This window comes from Apteryx rowi, unplaced genomic scaffold (assembly GCF_003343035.1).
Source record: "Apteryx rowi isolate R43461 unplaced genomic scaffold, aptRow1 scaffold_188, whole genome shotgun sequence".
Lineage (NCBI taxonomy): Eukaryota > Metazoa > Chordata > Aves > Apterygiformes > Apterygidae > Apteryx > Apteryx rowi.
The window spans coordinates 1328430-1346251 of record NW_020448174.1 but is presented as its reverse complement, the minus strand read 5'-3'; the positions used below and the strand labels follow the sequence as shown (position 1 = coordinate 1346251).

At 40.0% G+C, this 17822-nt stretch overlaps 1 protein-coding gene across 1 annotated transcript in view; it reads left to right on the top strand.

Annotated features, from left to right (window-relative positions):
- The first annotated feature begins 6585 nt into the window (after positions 1–6585).
- Positions 6586–17822, top strand: part of LOC112964182 (adhesion G protein-coupled receptor A3-like) — a 284114-nt gene continuing 272877 nt past the window's right edge. The window contains exon 1 of the mRNA XM_026061933.1: positions 6586–6806. Coding sequence (XP_025917718.1) covers positions 6586–6806 — 221 coding nt within the window. The remainder of the gene's footprint in view (positions 6807–17822) is intronic.

The window sequence follows — 17822 nt, the reverse complement described above, 5'->3', positions numbered from 1 at the left end:
AATTTCAAAAGGCCTGAAATGGGAAATGATATGGGAGTACGTGCACAAAAAATAACAAATGCAGTTTTCTGCTTGTAAGGCAAAAAGGATGTGAATTTGCCTTGACAGAAGGGAATTTAGATAAAGATGGAAGTGTGTTAGGATTTAGATTGAGGGTTTATTGATATTAGTAGAATCGTTGTGCAGCTGTTTGTTGTAATAGGATTTGTTAGCTTTCCATGTTAGACCTTCTATCAATGGAGTTTCTAAGTTGGCCACAAAATATGAATCTGCTTAAATCCTCTACAAAACTTTAGTTTCAGCACAGTACAGTTTACTACTTAACTCCCTGTTCAAGTCTAAATAAGATTTTTCATTTAGTCCTTCTCATTTGTTTTCCCCATATTTTCAATTTTTGACCATTTAAAAACAAGTAAGTTATTAGAAGCACTAGCAATATATGGAAACTTCTCTATACTTCCACTGATGGTATTTGGATAGGATTAAACAGAAAAGCATTCTTTGTCCCTGGGTGATAAGGACAGAATGTAACAGATCATATAACATTTGAATAGCTTAAGCATCCATTGCATAATGAAATTTTTTTTAATCATTGTCTTTCAGATTATAAATTGCTATTTTCCCATGCACACCACTTCTCTGCTAAAACTGAAGAAAATAGCAAGTGGCAAAATGCAAGTTAGTTTATTAAAGTCACTTGAATTCACTGGATACATGATCACAAGGAACCCAGAAACTTGCTGAATGTCCTCACCATTCAGTTAATTAAGAAGGAAATAATAGAGTAATAACCACTTCTATGTTGCTCCATTCATATTATTGTCACACGACAGTAAAGTCATACAAAAAAGACTGACAAACTGGCACTAACCCAGCTGAGGGTCACCAAGATTGCTAGGGGGCTGGAGCACGTGACGGGCACGGGGAGGCTGAGAGGGGGGTCTGTTCTCCCGGAGGAGGGAAGGCTAAGGGGGATCTTACTGCTGTCTTCAATTAGCTAATGGGCAATTAAGGAGAACATGGAGCCAGCCTCCTTTCAGAGATGCACAGCAGAAGGGCGAGCGGCAACGGATACAAGTGGCAGCAAGGGAAATTCTGATCAGAGCTAAGGTAAAAATGTTTGCAGTGAGAGTGGCCAAACACCGGAGCGGGGCCCAAAGGGAGCTCGTGGAGGGATTCAAAATGCCTCCGGACAAGCCCTGAGCAATCAAACCTGCTTCTGAAGCTGGTTGTGGTTTGACAGGGGACTTGCACCAGGTGATGTCCAGAGCTCTCTCACAAAATAAGTCTTTCTGGGATTCTCTGATTCTGTGTATAAAACCCAAATTCTATTAGCAGCTACAGTGAAATGTATTTGATGTCCCTTTATGAAGCTGCACAAATAGGTAATGCATTTATTATATGTCTGTGACTCCTGTCATCTTCATGACCTCAGATCATCCGCTTACCACTTTACACCTTATCTGCACTGAAGAGAATACCTAACTGGTAGCCCTAGAAGTACAAAGGAAGGTATAAAGATCTCTCTAGACCCTTGGGAACAGTTTGGGAAGGTAAAGAAAAGGAAAAATTTGACCTTTTATATGCAGGGAGAAGCTAGAGGGAGAAAAAGCATTTTTGTGTAATGGAAAAATAAAGCTTGAAATAGATCTCTACCAAAAAGACTCAATTTTTGGACGGGTAGATTTTTCCTCACTTTTCTCTCCCTTTTTCTCAGATACAAGGCTGTGCCAATAAGTCATTCAGAATTCTCCGGTGTCTTAGGAACCGAACAACGCTAAGAAGCATGGGCAGGAGTGCAACAAAGTGCAGAAAAACATGTCCTCACAGCGCATCTTAAAAATGTGTGCGAGAAAGAGGGCGGCTCTCCCCAAAGCGCCACGTTCCCGCAGGATGAGATGCCTGGGCCTGCCTGCGTGCGGGCAGGCAGCTGCCGTCCCCCGTGTGCCTTCTGCTCTGCCTTCGGCAGGACGCTRCTCCAGTTCTCGGCGCCCTCTATTTTGCAGTATGAGCCCTACCCCGTGCCAGACCTCAGACAGTACAAAATTCAAGAAGCTGCTTCTCCTTTGGCTGACCATGCAAAAGAGTTATTCTTCTGCTGCCATGCAAGTAAATAAAGTGGTATTAAGAGATAAAAGCTAGAACATTCAAAAATATGCCATTAATATCACTTCTGAACAATTTTAATATGTTTTCTTCTTGCAGGCAAGGGACTTGGTAGCAGTTGGAATTGCATTTAGTGATCATCAGAAATTTATGCTGATGTATATTCATATGCACATTTTTTTGTTTGGGCCTTTTGTTTGTATATTGTTTGATAATAACTCTGAAGTTCTGATTGGAAAAAACTTGGCTCAGCTTTGAGAAACAGCCTATACTCTTGTTCTCCAAATATTATTTATTATTCCACAGCTGACAGTTTTGTGATAATTATTCTGCTGTCTACTGATAGTTTATCATTATTTTTATATAACCGCAGAGCTACATTCTCTGTTTCTAACAGAATTTTGCATTTGTTCAGTCTGCTATAAAATAAATAGAGCCACGTTTTTTCCAGGAAGCCTCTAACTTCAAGGACCTACTTATTTCAGTGAAAAACTTAATGCATCTTTTTCTGACAACTGTCACCCTACAAAGTATGTGAGAACATTTTGATTTTGGAGATAAGGTGCAGCATTTATAATGGTAAATGCAATGTGAAATGGAGGGAAAACAATGCAATTATGTTTGAGGTTTTCTTATAGTATAAAGTCTGTGTAATTTTTTTAAGATAAAATCAATACAGAGGTGTTTCTGATTGTGCTAATGCAGAATAGCAGCAGAAATGGAAATCCTGTTCTGTTGGTTCTTTCTAATACAGCATTGTTCCCTGCAGTACATTATTCACCGCTTTGGTTACTCCAGTTCTAAATGACACAGCTCTTGCCTTTCCTTACAAGATTGCTCAGACCGTTAAATAGATTTGGGAGCTTTTGCCGAGAGTCTGTTTCTGCAGTCAATTTTATCCCACTTTGGTAACAATTCTGAACAACTCAGCTTTTACTGTTTTATTTATTATTCTATTTGTTTTGAGACTGCCAATGCAGCATATGAGCTCTTCATGAAAAAGGAGTCTCCTACCCCTAATCCTGACGTATTAGTTCACTGCATATGAAGCTAAAAATCACCGGACTCCTATGTGAAAGTTCTGCTGTGACTGTTTTTACGCACTGTTTTTTCTTTTTTCTATTGCCTTTCAAAGAACATCTTTTCACAAAATTCCAAGTGTCCCGCTGGAAACCTGCTCTGGATTGCTTTTCTCCCAGTTATTTTTACCTATCTCTCTTTCTAGGCCAAATCCCTTCTAGGCTTGTTTTTTTATAATTTCATTGTAAAGTCTAATAGACATAACGCTGTGCCATGCTGATGTGGCAAGTCGCATGAGATGTAGTTGCCGTTGGACAACAGTTGTGGAGTACCAGGGCCCTGGAGGAAATGGAGGGGATGATCCATTGTTTCACTATTGTCAATAAAGGGTCAATGTTCAAGGAATTAAAGGGCTGATAGGGTGCCAACTTCTGGACAAGAAATAAAAGCCCTGACCATTTGTGGTTATTAAAGTTTCCATGGCTCTCTTCCAATACTAACATACTATTTTGAAATCCTGACAAAATTCAAATTGACTTATTTACATTCTGCCTCCCCATATTTCCTATTATTGTATAAAGCATTCTTTTTACTTAATTGCAGTGCAATCTTCAGTGACATTAAGCAGGTGCTGCTGTTTGGGCTTGGGAAAATGATCTAAATATAATGTAAACCTGTAGTTTAATGAATCACCTGTATCTCTAACTTCAGATTCCCTTTTATATTGTTTATCTTTGTTCAGGCTAGTACCATTTTAGGATTATCTTCTTAAATTTATTTACATTCTTTTTAATTCTTACACATTCTGCCACAGGGTAAAATCTGTCTCAAGTGCAGTTGGAAGGACATGGCGTATACAAACACACAGAYACTTCCACCTACTAAAAATCCTCAAGGCTTTTGCTGTGAACAGAATTAAAAATACAAAGAAAAGGGTCTATATATAGTAGTTTTCTTACTTCCATGCTCCAATCATAAGAAAACTTATTCTCTATTTCTGTTAACCAAATAGTATTTAAATGTAAATAAATTACGTTAATAACTTAGAAAATATTCCATATTTCAAGTGAATCTCCAGTATTGCTTCTGTCTGCCAGGAAGTTCATGTGAGCAGGGCTTGGCCACTGCCTTAGCCTGTGCTATCCACTACGTAAGTCTCCAAAAGCACCCAAACTGGGATGCACGCTCTGTCTAAACCTCGCACTTTTGGGACCCAAACATAATGTAATTTTTGTTATTTTTAAAATTGCAATGCTTCAACTGTGGGGGGGGTGGTTTTTTTCTTCCCCTCTTGCAACAGAACCTGGGATTATACTCCTTTCACAAAAACCTAGAAACTATTGTTTCCCCATCATGAGAGAGTTGAAGTTGCCTCTGCCAAAGTCTAGAGAACACTTAGCTACCGCGGGTGCGACACATCCTGCTCTGCTGGTCCAGGCGACTGAAGCAGAGCCTGGCTTTTAGGTGCCCATGTCCCTTCTTGCAGTCGTGCCCTTTACGTTAATTTAGAGAGCAAGTTCTCAGGGCAGGAAACATTATCTGGGCTTGTAAATCGTCATGCAAATTTGATGTTATTCATATTTAAAGATGACCAACAGTGAAGGAGGGGGAAGATGACTGAGTTTTTTGTTTTTTTGTCTTAAAGCAAGAACAAAAAATGGATCAAACATGGGAAGTGGAGAGGAAACTTTCTCCTTATTTTTCATCTGTAATATCAGGAATAATAACTCCTTTCTTTTCTGCTTTTACTGTAGGATTTGATAGATGGCTTGGATGTGACTGTGAACCTTCTTGTTCCTTAATAAAACCTTGTTCTACAAAAACTTTCAGGATCAGTGAGCTAGAAAAAAAGTTAAAATTCTGCCTGCATGTGTTCAGGAGTCAGACTGAAAAATTCCCTTCCTTCTCAACCAGGTTTACACTGAATGAAAACTATGTTACATTTCAGTAAATGTGTATTTTCCACCTGTGCCTAGAGAGGTCAAAAACAGCAGGAGTGAGACAGAATTTTTCAAAGGTTAAAAAAAGAAGCATTTATGAATTAAAATGCTACCTAGATTATCTTAAAAAACAGCATGTAACCATTACAAAGTTGCTCAGTCTCATGTAACACAGTCCATTTTACAGTCTGCCAGTACGTCTTACCCAACTTTGCTTTTAAAAGAACAAAAGTTGCAATATTAATGATTCTGTAAATCAACAAATGTACAAAGAAAAAAAATCGTTCCTGAGAAAGTTCCTATTGTCCTGCAATTTCACAAGGGCACACCACTCCCATCATTTATTAATAAACGTAGTGCCTAAAGGCTCCAAGTAGGTATTAGAACACAGTGATAACAGGCATCATACATGTGCAAGACAAATCTTCCCTACGGGACTATAATACAATACTGTTTTTAAAAAATGGTAATTTCTTAAAGCAGCTTTATAGGCCTGGCATGCTATTACTAACTTTGGCCTAGATTCTGCAATGAAAACATGCGCTGTGAACCCCCATTAGGTGAGAGGAGGCAAGGAACATGCTCCTCTTGTAAAAGCCCATTCAAAATGGACGTCTCTGTTACCAATTGGCATTTCTGTTCACTTTCAGCAAAAAAAAGCAGAGCAACTTGCAACTGATACTGCAAAGCTTCCCTAAGAAATAGTAACTGTATGATGAACTCATGAACTACTGTTGAAGAGTGCTCCAGTGCCGGAGTGCCATGAGGAATGGCAAGAAGCAAGTCTGCTCATCGACCCGGACGATGAAGCGGCCTCCGATCGCTGATCAAACCTCTAAGGCAGGCGGTGTCTAAGCGCTACCCGGCGCGCCGGGGCTCACCCGGGGCAGGGACCCGGCGCGGGCGGCCCTGCCTGGCCCTGCGCTGCGCCGCGGCCCGACACCGCCCGGCCACGAGCAAAGSTGCGAGCGGCACGTGGCGGGCGCCCTTCCGACGGGAAAGGGGGCTGCTTCCAAAACTGCAGCCCCAGCCCGTGCTGTTGCTGGGAGCACTCGCTTTAGCGCCGCTTGTACTCGGAGCACCCGCCTGGTTTGGTTTTTTTGTTGTTTTTTTTTGTTGTTTTTTTCCCCCCCCTTCCCTTAATTACCGGGCATTAGCTTAGGCTGACGCTCCCGCGGCGGGAGCAGGTAAGGAACTTTCCCCCGGGAGCGGGAGCGGCCGCAGGTAGCGGGCAGCCCCCGGGGGGAGCGCGGAGCCCCCGCTGCAGGGCCGGGCGGCGCCCCCCCCCCCCGGGGGCAGCGTTATTCCGGTGAGTGGCGGCGGCGGGAGGAGGGGGCCGGCTGCTCGCCGCGGGGTCCGCCCAGCGCCGCCGCTCGCTGCACGGGCTGAGGCAGGAAAAGAGCGGCGGCTCCGAGGAGGAGGAGGAGGAGGAGGAGGAAGGGGGTCCCTCGCGGTCCTCCGCGGCGCGGCGCGGGGCGCGGCGGGCCATGCGCGGCGGCTGCGCGCCCCCTCGCTCAGCATGCGCGGGCTGTGCCGCCGCCTCTGCTTGGTGGCCGCGGTGCTGGGGCTCTGCGGGGGCAGCAGGAACTGCCCCGACCTCGTCGTTGACAGCTGCCTCTGCGCCGCCGAGCGCGCCAAGGGGCCCGGCCGCCCGGCCCTCCGCATCAAAGTGGTCTGCAGCGGCGGCGACTTGGTGGAAACTTTGCAGCCCGCCGTGCTGCCCAACCGCACCGTGTCCCTGTGAGTACGGCCGCGGGGCAGCGCGCACCTGGCCGCGGGGCTGGGGCTGCGCCCGCGCCGCGCTGCACCCGGCGCGGGGGGGTGGCGCCTTAGGAGGCTGCGGGGGGGTGCCAGCTTTCGGGGCACCCAGAAACGGGTGTGCGGGGGGGGGGGCAGTGCACCCCGGGGGTCTGGGTACGCCGTGTAAACGGTGCCGCCGCTCGCGCCGCTCCCCAGCCGGGCAGCGGGCGGGGGGGGGGCAGGAGAAATCGCCCCCAGCGGATTATAAGCCTGGCCCAGCTTTTAAAAAGTATGCGAGAGTTTGTTTTTTGTTCTCCGTTTGGAAACTCTTGCTGGCGTTTCGGTGAAGCTGGGCTCACCCTGGTGCAAACTGCCCGCGGCTGTGCGGGCGGCTTGGCCGCGGCCGGCGCTCGCGGCGCACCTTGCCCCGGCGGCGCGGCGCGGGGGGGGCGGCGGCGGCGGCTCCCGGCTCTGTCACTAACCGCGTTTCCCCTTCTCTCTCACCGAGTGAAGCTCGCAATTTGATGGGATTTAGCCACAGATTGCGCACAGCCATCTGAAAGAACCGAATCTCCGATATTGCTCCGAGCTGTCTGGTAGTTCAGAATGACTCAGTTTGGTGTTTTCCTGATTTCTCCCCCCCCCCCCTTTTTTTTTCTTCTTCAAGTGAGCTGAAAATAGCTTGTGTTTATTGTTGCCTGTTGCACATAAATTTGAGTGAAGGATATTTATTACAAGTAAGCTAGTGAAACTTTTTATAGCTGTATCACCAAGTGGAGGTGAAAGTAATGTCCCTATAATGGACCCAAGCTTTAATAGTTCTGTGACACTTACCCTTTAGATCATGCGCATATCCAACAGATCCTTTACTGTTGAATTTAGTTCTGTTGACAATTCATGCTGTGAACATCTCCACTGTTCACTGCATTTTCTTTAAGTCAACACTTCTAGGAGACAACTGGTAAAGATAGTAATTTATAACATCTGGGCAGCTTGTGCTTGTGAGTGTACAGATGTGCTGCGCGCGCTTCGCTTCAGCTCTAGCTATAACTGTTGAGCGACTTTATGCTGATTAGATGTATACTGATTACTCATCTGGGAAGCTTTTGCTTGTTAATGTACAAGAGATAATAACTACACTTCCTGTTAAATTTTAATAGACTGTTTTAGAATAATTTTGTTACATCAACACAAGTTTTGACCTAGCCAATAAATTCACTATTACTTTTGTCATTTATATAACTGGTTATACAGTTATAGCTTGTACTCCCCAAAGTGTATAAAATGTCGATATCTTGGGTGCACGCAAACTGTTTTTCCATTGGTTAAAGGTTTGTGGAAACTCTCACACTTAGCATATCTACAAAAGCTTCTAAAGTACTGATTTGCAGAATTTTATTTGGATTTTTAAAAAAATATTTTCTTTTGACTAGGTAGTTGAATCCAGCTGACCATAGGATGAACAGAAGTATGTGTTCACTGTTAGAAAAAGAAATTGAGTTCTGAGAAACAGAAGTGAGAAGAGAGGAATGGGGGAGAGGGGTGTACTTGTAGTAGTAGGTGGGAGGACTTGCTCACTTATATCTCTGCTTTAAGGCACTGAAAGCAAACTCAATAATATCACCCTAAACATACACATTTCAGATGATGCTTGCTCATACTCACACTAGAAGCATGCTGTGTGAAATTTTGTAAACTTACTTACAAAAAGCCATTCATCCAATAGCTTATTATCTGTGCTTAGCTGATATAAAACTTACAGGCCATTGCTTTTTACTGTATTTCACTCAGACAAACAAGTGCCATGCATCACCTAAACATGTCCCTTCTATCTTGCTGTCTTTTCTCARGTTTTTTCTTTCCAGAAGTAAATTTAAAGCTGAATCTTGCAGGTAAAAAGGAAAAAGTTAAAATCTGGCTTAGGGATGTAATACTTTTCAGTAGTTGGAACATATAGATGACAGTTTTATTGAAAGTGTCAAAGACTTTCTAGAAGAAACTGTTTATAATGAATTAAATTACACTTGTGAGATTTGGTCAGCTGCAAAAAATAGTGGTAAAAGCTCAAACTCTAGCGCTCTTACATTTGTTTTTGTAGCTGCATGGAAGACTTAGGGAAAAGAGAATATTCTAGTAGACACTGCCTGTTTCCATTCAGTTTTATGGGCCCACAGAGAGGAAGAGAGCTTTAACATATGGAACATAACCTCTTGGATTGCTTTAAAAATTAAGAAATAAAGAGGCGAAAAAAGGAATGTGGGTTTCAGATGCAGTAACACTTTAATGAAACAATGTAACAAGCAGTAATGACTTTATTTGGTGGATTAAATCATCTCCCTATATATATATATATATTTATCATATAGGGGTGCTGTTTCTCTAGTGCTATTCCCTTTTGGAAGGCACGATCTAAGCCAAACTCTTAACTGCTCAGCAGAGATGACAGAGAAGTTCCCTCTGCTGTATTCCTTAAGTCATTAAGAATAAAGTTGTACATGTGTAACATTTCATTTATATGCTAGATGTATGTGTATATGTATATATATATATAACTTTAATAAGTTATTATTTGTTAGCTAAATGTTTTTTTTCACCTAACTGACTGTGGATCTTGGCTGAGACTGACAATTTCAGCTCTGTATGGCATGTATGTACTAAAAGTATCGCTACTGAAAATACTTTAAAAATGTGATAGGCAGTATTTGACTTCATATAAACTAGCTTGAARTCACTAGAGAAATGCTTATTCCTGACAGGTTTGGACCAATTATTTCCAGTTTATGATGCGGGAAAGATTGTATAGTTTCTTTGAAATCATATGAAYACTAGACCCATTCAATACTGTCCGAATGCTCCCAATAATAAAACATCACAATAGAAAAAAAAAACAAACCATCAGATATGAGTTGATAAAGCTACTATTCCCTCCTTTTCCTCTTTATATATATATGTGTGTGTGTGTGTGTGTGTGTATTTATATATATGTGTGTATGCATAAATACCCTTAATTGTTTTGGACTCCTTGTTTCACTGTCTTTGTCTAGTGTTTCACTGCTTTGGAAATGGGATTCAAGTACTTGGTATGGATCAAAAGAAAAAACTTAGCTGTAGCTTCAAAAGTCTTGTTAAAAGGAATTCTAACCCTTATTGATTTGCAACATCTATTTCTGTGCCTAGTATATTGGAGCAGGAGGAGGAAGGGAGTTACTCTTCATTTTTCTTTTTTCTTTTTTTTTTTCCTATGGAGTTATGTTCTTCTTCTGTCACCAACTTATGGGAACCATTACACCCACATCACTCTCAGTAGGCATGAAAGTGTAGACCCAGCAAGGAGSAATAATATCCATCCAGGATAATGTACTTTTCTCAGTTTAGATTTTATGGCTGAATACTTGGGAATTCTTACATTGAATCAATATTTGAGTTGTGGGTGGTGTTTTTTTGTTTTTTTTGGTAGTTGTGTGACTGGATTGCTGCAGTGTGACATTTTAAAGTGTAACTCTGGAGAAAATGGTTATTTGCCATTTTCTTTCTCTTCTGTACTAATGGAAGTGTTAGTTATTAAACTTTTGACTGACTTGCCGAAGTTCTGGCTATATGGAATAAGACATAGTGAAAATTTGCCAGTTCGAGCAACGTGAAAGGCCTACAGTTTGAAATTTCAGGAGTTAGCAGGTTAGGTTCTGTTGCCAATTCTTCCACTTACATTGGACAGTATATCTGTAGGTGGTTCACTTACTAGCTGTGCTTTTTTTCTTTATGTCAAGTGGTGTTAAGAAGCTTATCCTTTTAGTTTTCTTAGAACTTCTCAGTTCATCAGAAGTCTTGAAATCAATGGGCAGAATGTGCTTTGAAGTTATAAATGCCATCAGTTTCTAACAGTGGTATCACTATTTTCCCCCTCCCTCTTAATTCAAAAACAAGTCCAACGTTTATTCCGAAGGCTGTTATTTTTACGAATTTAGCCCACAGGTACATCTGTGCAAGTCTGTTCCTTTAAATGTCRTTGTAGAAATGAAAATTTAGGGTAATGTGATTCAATAGTGATTATAGTGGTTCAATATCTTCACATTTTCGTATCTATGCTTTTCTTCAGACTGTGAGTCAGGGGCTGTCTTGAACTTCTCATATTCTGAATTTCAGAGTGAGGCTACGTGATTTCAGTGGTGAGCCAAAGCCATAACTTGTACACAGGGTTTTTTTCCCCATCTTCAAGGCACTTTACAAATACTAACTAGTGTTCTGAAAGCAGCATTTGTCCCACTTTTCTTTCTCAAAATTACTTTTCTGTCACTTTCATTTATGTCATGTCTACTGGAATTTATTCTAAGTTATTATATTACTATATTTGTTTCATGTCTAGTCTTGTCTTTTACACTTCTATATTGCTTCAATTTAGGATGTATCAATATGATTTATTTAGTATAAATATCATGCTATACAAATACATCACTGAAATACATTTTATGCCCTAAAGAGCTTTAAGTTKTCCAAAGTAAACAAGGCAAGAATTGAGGGGAGGATGAGGAAGAAAATTATTATTTAGTAATTCTATCTCCTCTTCTTAAAACTCTTTATTGGTATGAGGTCTCACATAATATTTCTAACTTGTAAATAACAGTTCTTAAAGAATTCACAAACATTTTCACCTTAGATAACTTCCTGGGTTCATTTACAGTGTGGCAGCAAAAAGAATAGAAAGCAGGTTTCCTGCTCCATTATTTATGCATGTATACATATTTATACATGCTTCCTCCAAAAAAGACAGTTTGTCATTGTGAAAGAAACTCCGAGCATAAGGCAAACTGACCTAAAACATGCAAAAGACTTGGGAACTCTAGAACAAATGGTAGGGGAAAGCAAAGGAAAGCGAGGAGAAAAGCAGTAGAGATGAAAAGTCTTTAGCGATTAGTCTAAGTTTTTTTAAAAWTTTTTTTCATATAGATCCAGCTAGAGTAGTTATGAAATACCATAACTGGAATTATTTATTTTTTCCTCATGTTACTTCCGATGAGGGAGTATCTACATCTGCGTTCTCTTGTTTACTTGGCAATACCTTGAAGTACTATGATCACTTCCAAATTGTGACTTTCTGATTGTGAAGCTGATGCATTGGCATTAAACAGAATTTTAACAACCAAGGAGGGTGGAAGGATTGATGCACTCTAAGGCAAATAGAACTCTATTTGCAACTAAGGTCTAATTGACAATAAAGGCTTGTCTTACTGTTTTAATAGTTATTCGAATAACTTTTTAAGGTTATACTACTACATGCTGGGATTTCTTTGCCTCTTTATGCTAGGAAACTTGCAGTATGATGACTTAATACTTAGTTTCCTTACAGAGGTAAAAATAAACTAGCAAGGGTAGTAATGGGCGTGGGAAGGGAGGAAAGAACTTTATCATATAAATGTATATGTGATATCTGTTGAAAAGACCTAGATGAAGTTGGCATTTAGTGATGTTGTGTAATTTGTTAGCTGGCTAGCTAGTGACTCTATTTGCCTTAAGCAGGAAGAGATTTAGTATATGTCACTGTCTCTCTTTTGGGGGGGGAGGGGGGATTGGCCTAATAGTCACATAACCTGTTTTTTCTAATGATCAGAAGATGCATGCAGCAAAACTTTGTTTCTGAAGTGTAGGTATTCTCATCTGTTGCACTGAATTAGTGGCCAGAGAGCAAGTGATTTATTCACTTGGAATTTCACATTTTAGGAAGCTGCATGAGTTTTTGCCCCTTGGGACCAAAGTACTGTCAACCCTTAAAATGGATTGTTCTTTAAAGATCTGAGAATGTAGTGTTCTTTTTAGAAGACATGCTAAAATGTTTTCTCAAAATACCTTTTTCTCTCCTTGTCCCCTCCAAATACCCTGCTGGCATTATAAGATGCGAGGTGAAGCGGCAAGAAGGGCACAGAGGAGCGTCTTGCAACTACTCTGTATAGCCAGAAGAAAAGGGTCTGAAGAATGTTAGTAAATTGAAACTCCTAATTTCATTTTTTACATACATTCTCCTTTTTCTGCACCTTTCAGAGGTTTAAAATCACACATCTTGTTTAATTGTTTGATGCTGTATGACAACAGGGTCGCATGAACACCTGTGACCTGAGAAGCCCATTTATTCCTTTGCCGTTAATGCAGACCCAGAAACCTTTTGCGAAAAAGGAGCCAGGGTAACAGCGCTTTCCTGTGCGAAGCTGCTCCCTACGTGGGGCCCTCTGTCATCACAAATTTCGCCGCTGTTGGATCCGACCATGTTCCAGATGATCTATCCCTACTTTCCTCACTACTGTCTTTTGTCCTGTTTTTATAATACACAGCTGGCATAAATCTGGAAGCTAAAGGGCAGATTATCTTCCCTGAGACAGAGAATCTACTCTAACAGCCACCAGGAAATATATATATATGAAGCTCACGCACTTCCTTCGTGCACACGTGGGAATCGCAGCTTTGTGCCAGCTTGAGTTTCACTACTTAATAGTATCTGTGCGTGTTTTCAAGAATCTCTGCTTGTGCTCTTTAACTTTGATTTTGAGGAAACCTACTTACTGATTTCTAAACTTCATCCTGTTCCATCACCCTGATAGAATATTCAAAAACACCACATTAAAAGTACAGAGAACATGAAAAGGTTGCCTATGTTCTTCTCTAGTCAAGTATGATTCTTTGGTCAATCATAAGTTTGCTGTTTAGTTCTAGAATTCCCAAATCTAATTTGACTAAAAACTGTGTATTATTTATACTAATAACAAATTTTCCATCTACTTTGGAAATTACATAATACAGAGAAAGTTTAGTCTTAGTTCTTATTTTTGTGGCAACGTGCCATTCTTCTCCCTTCTCTTAAAATCATTTCCAACTGTGTTTTCATGCCTGGGACTGATTTGGGAGTACTCTGAAAGTACATTTAGTCATATGGAAACTCTGCTTTTACTGTTTCTATTATAGTCTTACAGACTTGTTGACAGTTTCTTTTCTGTATTAAGTTGGATATAATCTTATCTGAACAAGAATATGTCAAATGTATAAACTGTTCTGCCAATATAGTAAGCACACACAGATTTATGGGTTCTGTATTATGATCGTAGACCTATAAATCTTTGCAAAAAACCTGAAATTTATTCTGAGGTCGTATAGAATTTAGGTCTGCTGATAGCTATGCATAAGTAAGCAAATTTTTTTAAACTTGTATTTTAGGCTTTCCTTTGATAAGTGCTTTTGAAATGGCTATTCATCAAAACTCATGAAGGTATAAAGGCACTGGCATAAATTTTCATTGTATATACTGTGAGTTTTGTATAACTCAAAATGAAATTTAATAGATTTTCTTTGTTATTAAGGTATCATTATGGTTTTTAAGTAACCTGATCAGTTAAGGCCTCCAAAAATACAAATATTCCAAATTATGGCCATTTAAGATTCTACTTGTCTATTCAAGAATTACTGTGATTCCTTCCTTCTAATAGCACTCAAGTCAATGTCTGCCCATAAAGACTGTGTTATGTTACGGGGTAGACTATCCCAAAGAGTATATTAGTGCATGTTTTATAGACAAAAGTATAACTGAAAGGGTAAAGGCTTGTGTATACTGTAATTTGAGTAAAGAGCAAACTAAATCATAGAATGGAAAGAAAGGTAAAACTAGTAATAACCAAATCAGGCCTGGAGAATTGGGAGCAAAGCAGAGACTTTGTCAAAGAATTGAACACTTAACATTATATATTATTAGTTCCGTGGCAACAGTTATTTAGATATCTGCAGTATAAATTAATATGCATGATATCAATTTCTGTGAGCACAGAGGGGTGGAAGAAGAGCATAATCTGTTCTTGAACAACTTTCTCAATACAATAAACTTTATGGAAGTTTCAGAGGAAGTTTGCTGAAATGCTAGGAAAGYCCCTCTAAAGGAATGTGTTAACAGCTCAGCACAATGGGGAACTTAACAGCATTAAAAAAAAAAAAAAAATTGCCAGTTTTGCGGAATCAAATTTACTGGCAGTCCAGGTCACTTCTAAGAAACTGAACTTTTACATGTTAACACGTATCCTATCAGAGGAGCTTTGCAGGCTGAGAAAAATGCCTCATTCTGTGTCTTGCCTGGGCCATCCTCTCTGCATGGAGCCAACTGCTGTATCCCCAGAACCCTGTGATTCTGCACTTTGCCTTTGATGTTTTTGCCCATTTTCTCCTCAAATGCACCTAACTTCTGTTCACATGTATCACACACTTTCCTTTCCTACAAATACTTCTCAAAAAACCCTCACATCTATCTCCTTCCTCATCAGCTCTGCTCTTGGTTGTCTGACACTCTTCATTCTCACTTTCTCACGCGTGTCCCRTTCTCTGCCAGGCTCTGCGCTTCCTTTGCCGAATGCTGCTGCTGCTTCCGGCTCTTGGTCTCCACCGTTGCAGATTGTTCAGAGGGGAAGAGGAAGAGTTCAGTTCCCAGTTTTCTCTGCCCTTTCGTGACAACTTTCAGAACAATGTTGCAGCCCTCTTTCCAAAACTGTGAAATGCGCAGAATGCAAATAATTATAGTGAAAATTGTGAAATCTTGAAGTGTGTTGTTACGCTGATTGTAGTTCTTGAGCCAGAAAACTAAACTTTTCAATATGTAGGCAAATATAAGCTTGAGGGTCCGCATTCCCTTCTCCTGTGATATAGCTAGTGTTATTTACGTTCTAAGTTTATCACATAGCTCCATCTTAAATTAGATAAATTAATGAATTGTTCTCAGCTATGGCTGTAGCAGGTGACAATTCCATACTAATTTTGCAAAAGCCACAATTTCCCATGCGTGCTGCAGGTGGAGTGCTGGAGAGAAAACACCGCCCAAATGCAGTGGCCCTCACTGATCACAGATGCATGATCATTGCTGCGAGCTACATCCTGCAGTCCTGGCCTGTGACGGGCATTGCTCTATTAAACAATTTTATTTTTTTTTAAGCAAAGTATATGCTTTTCATTGTAGGAGTGTGATACATGTTATTCCGTCTATAATGAATGTCATCATTATAAGATACTACTGTTTCTGTTGTGCACACATTTTGCAAAATGTATGCACCGACTTCTCGTCATTAGACTTACGTATTACAAGAGGCCCTGAGAGAGTCATGCGTCTCATCTGTAGCAATGCAATCATCTTTAGAGGGGGAAGGGTAGAATTTTGTCATATTGTGCTTCAAGTAACTCTTTACAGTGTCATTGTTTAACAGAATTTGTGTTACCTGGTGTTCAGAAAAATGGAGTCAAGCTGTGGGAGTTATGACCTCGTATTCAGGTGGCTGTTTAAATTCCTGGTCCGTGTAAGAACATTCCTGTAGTTAGGGTTTTGTGGGGGGGTTCCTCCACTTTACGTAGCAACAGGCTCTCAGAAAGGTAAAGCGCCCTTTCTTTTGGTAGGAGTATTATGTAGGAAAAAATTCCCTCCACAAGACTCCTTTAAAGGTGGAAAACTTGAGGAAGACTGTAGTCCAGTGCTAGTAGGAAGCCATCCCTAAGAGACTTTTTTTTTTCTTGTGATCATGTTTTGCTTTTCCTTTCTTTTATAGCAGTGCTGACAGAGTCACATTAAGTTCTGAGGATCTGAGCACTTGTTTGACATTTGCAATATACCTTAGGAAGAGCAGAGGAGGACAACATTTGGGATATGAACATCAGAAAATGACATGACGGCAATCACAGATATTCGGTATTTGCCTGTTACTTTGAAATAACATTAAATGAATAACAATTGCGGTTCATGTAAAATAAAGACTTATCTGGCATATTGAGATACTTACTAGTCTTCATGAAGGTACAGCTAAATTAGCTAGAGTTAATTTAGTTTAAAAAAAGAGATAATGAAATTTGCAGAAAAAGGAGAAGTAGTTTTTCAAGCTCTTCCTCGTCTTTCTGTTTACTTGCGTAATAAAAGAATGAATAATGAAATTCCTTGCTAATATTTAAAATGTGGAAAAAGTGTGGAGATGTTCATTTATTATTCGGCAGTTTATAATTCTCTCCACTTTCTGCAAAATTATGTGTTATAAATAACAATGTAAAGAGTCAACAATATAGATTTATGAACAAAAAGTAACTGTAAATGCTAAATAAATGTAATAAATTCTAATCTTCTGAATTTAGAGCAAGTGAAATCACTGCTTTAGAATACTTCATGCTCATTGATTATCATTATAAACCTATTTCTAATAAACTGTTCTTCCTGAAACACTTCCTTTTAATTAATTTGTGCCAAAGTTTAATAACTAGTTCATTAGTGAATTGGTCCATAAAGTTGTCTTCATAGCAAAATTTTACAAAGTTAATGGTAAATTGCTGACTGGGTCATCTTGTTTTTTTTTTTTTTTTAAATACTTGGATAATACAGTAGTATTGGTAACTGGACAAAATGATTTCAAACGTAACTGCCCTCCATATTTTTCATTTATTGCTACTGAGACTAAGGAAGTTGGGTGCTTGAATATCCCTGAAATTAAATGTTAAGTTGCTGTTTTCTGTAGGTACCTTTGGAGAACTCAGGCCAACTATTTGATATCTTTATTACGATCACTTTACAAATGGAATACTTGGTTACCATGCTGTTTGGCAATGAAGAGGGATTAAATGCCAAGGCCAAGTTTGGAATGGACTAGAGCAAATAATTTTTTAATGCTAGCTTTCCAAAGCACCGTTTTAGCTGAGGCAGAGTGATTGTTTGAAAAAAAGAAAATCCCTCAAGTAATCTTTTATTAAATAGCACTGAAGTCAAAGTTTTTCTCTGAAAGTAGCTGTCAAAATGGTGGTATTAAATTCTGTGCTGAGGCAGTGGTTGCATATGATGTGAAGTGAGTCCGTAAGGCTTTGTGTTTGGCTGGTGCTGCCTTTTTGTACCTGGAAAAGCTAATAAAGATTCTGTAGGCTGAAAACCTGGGGTAGCTGAGTTTCTGGTCTTTTTTCTTACTTGCTACTTCACAGTTGCAAAATTGTTTTGGAGTCTGTAAAATATAATACATAGACTTATAAAATGTTTAT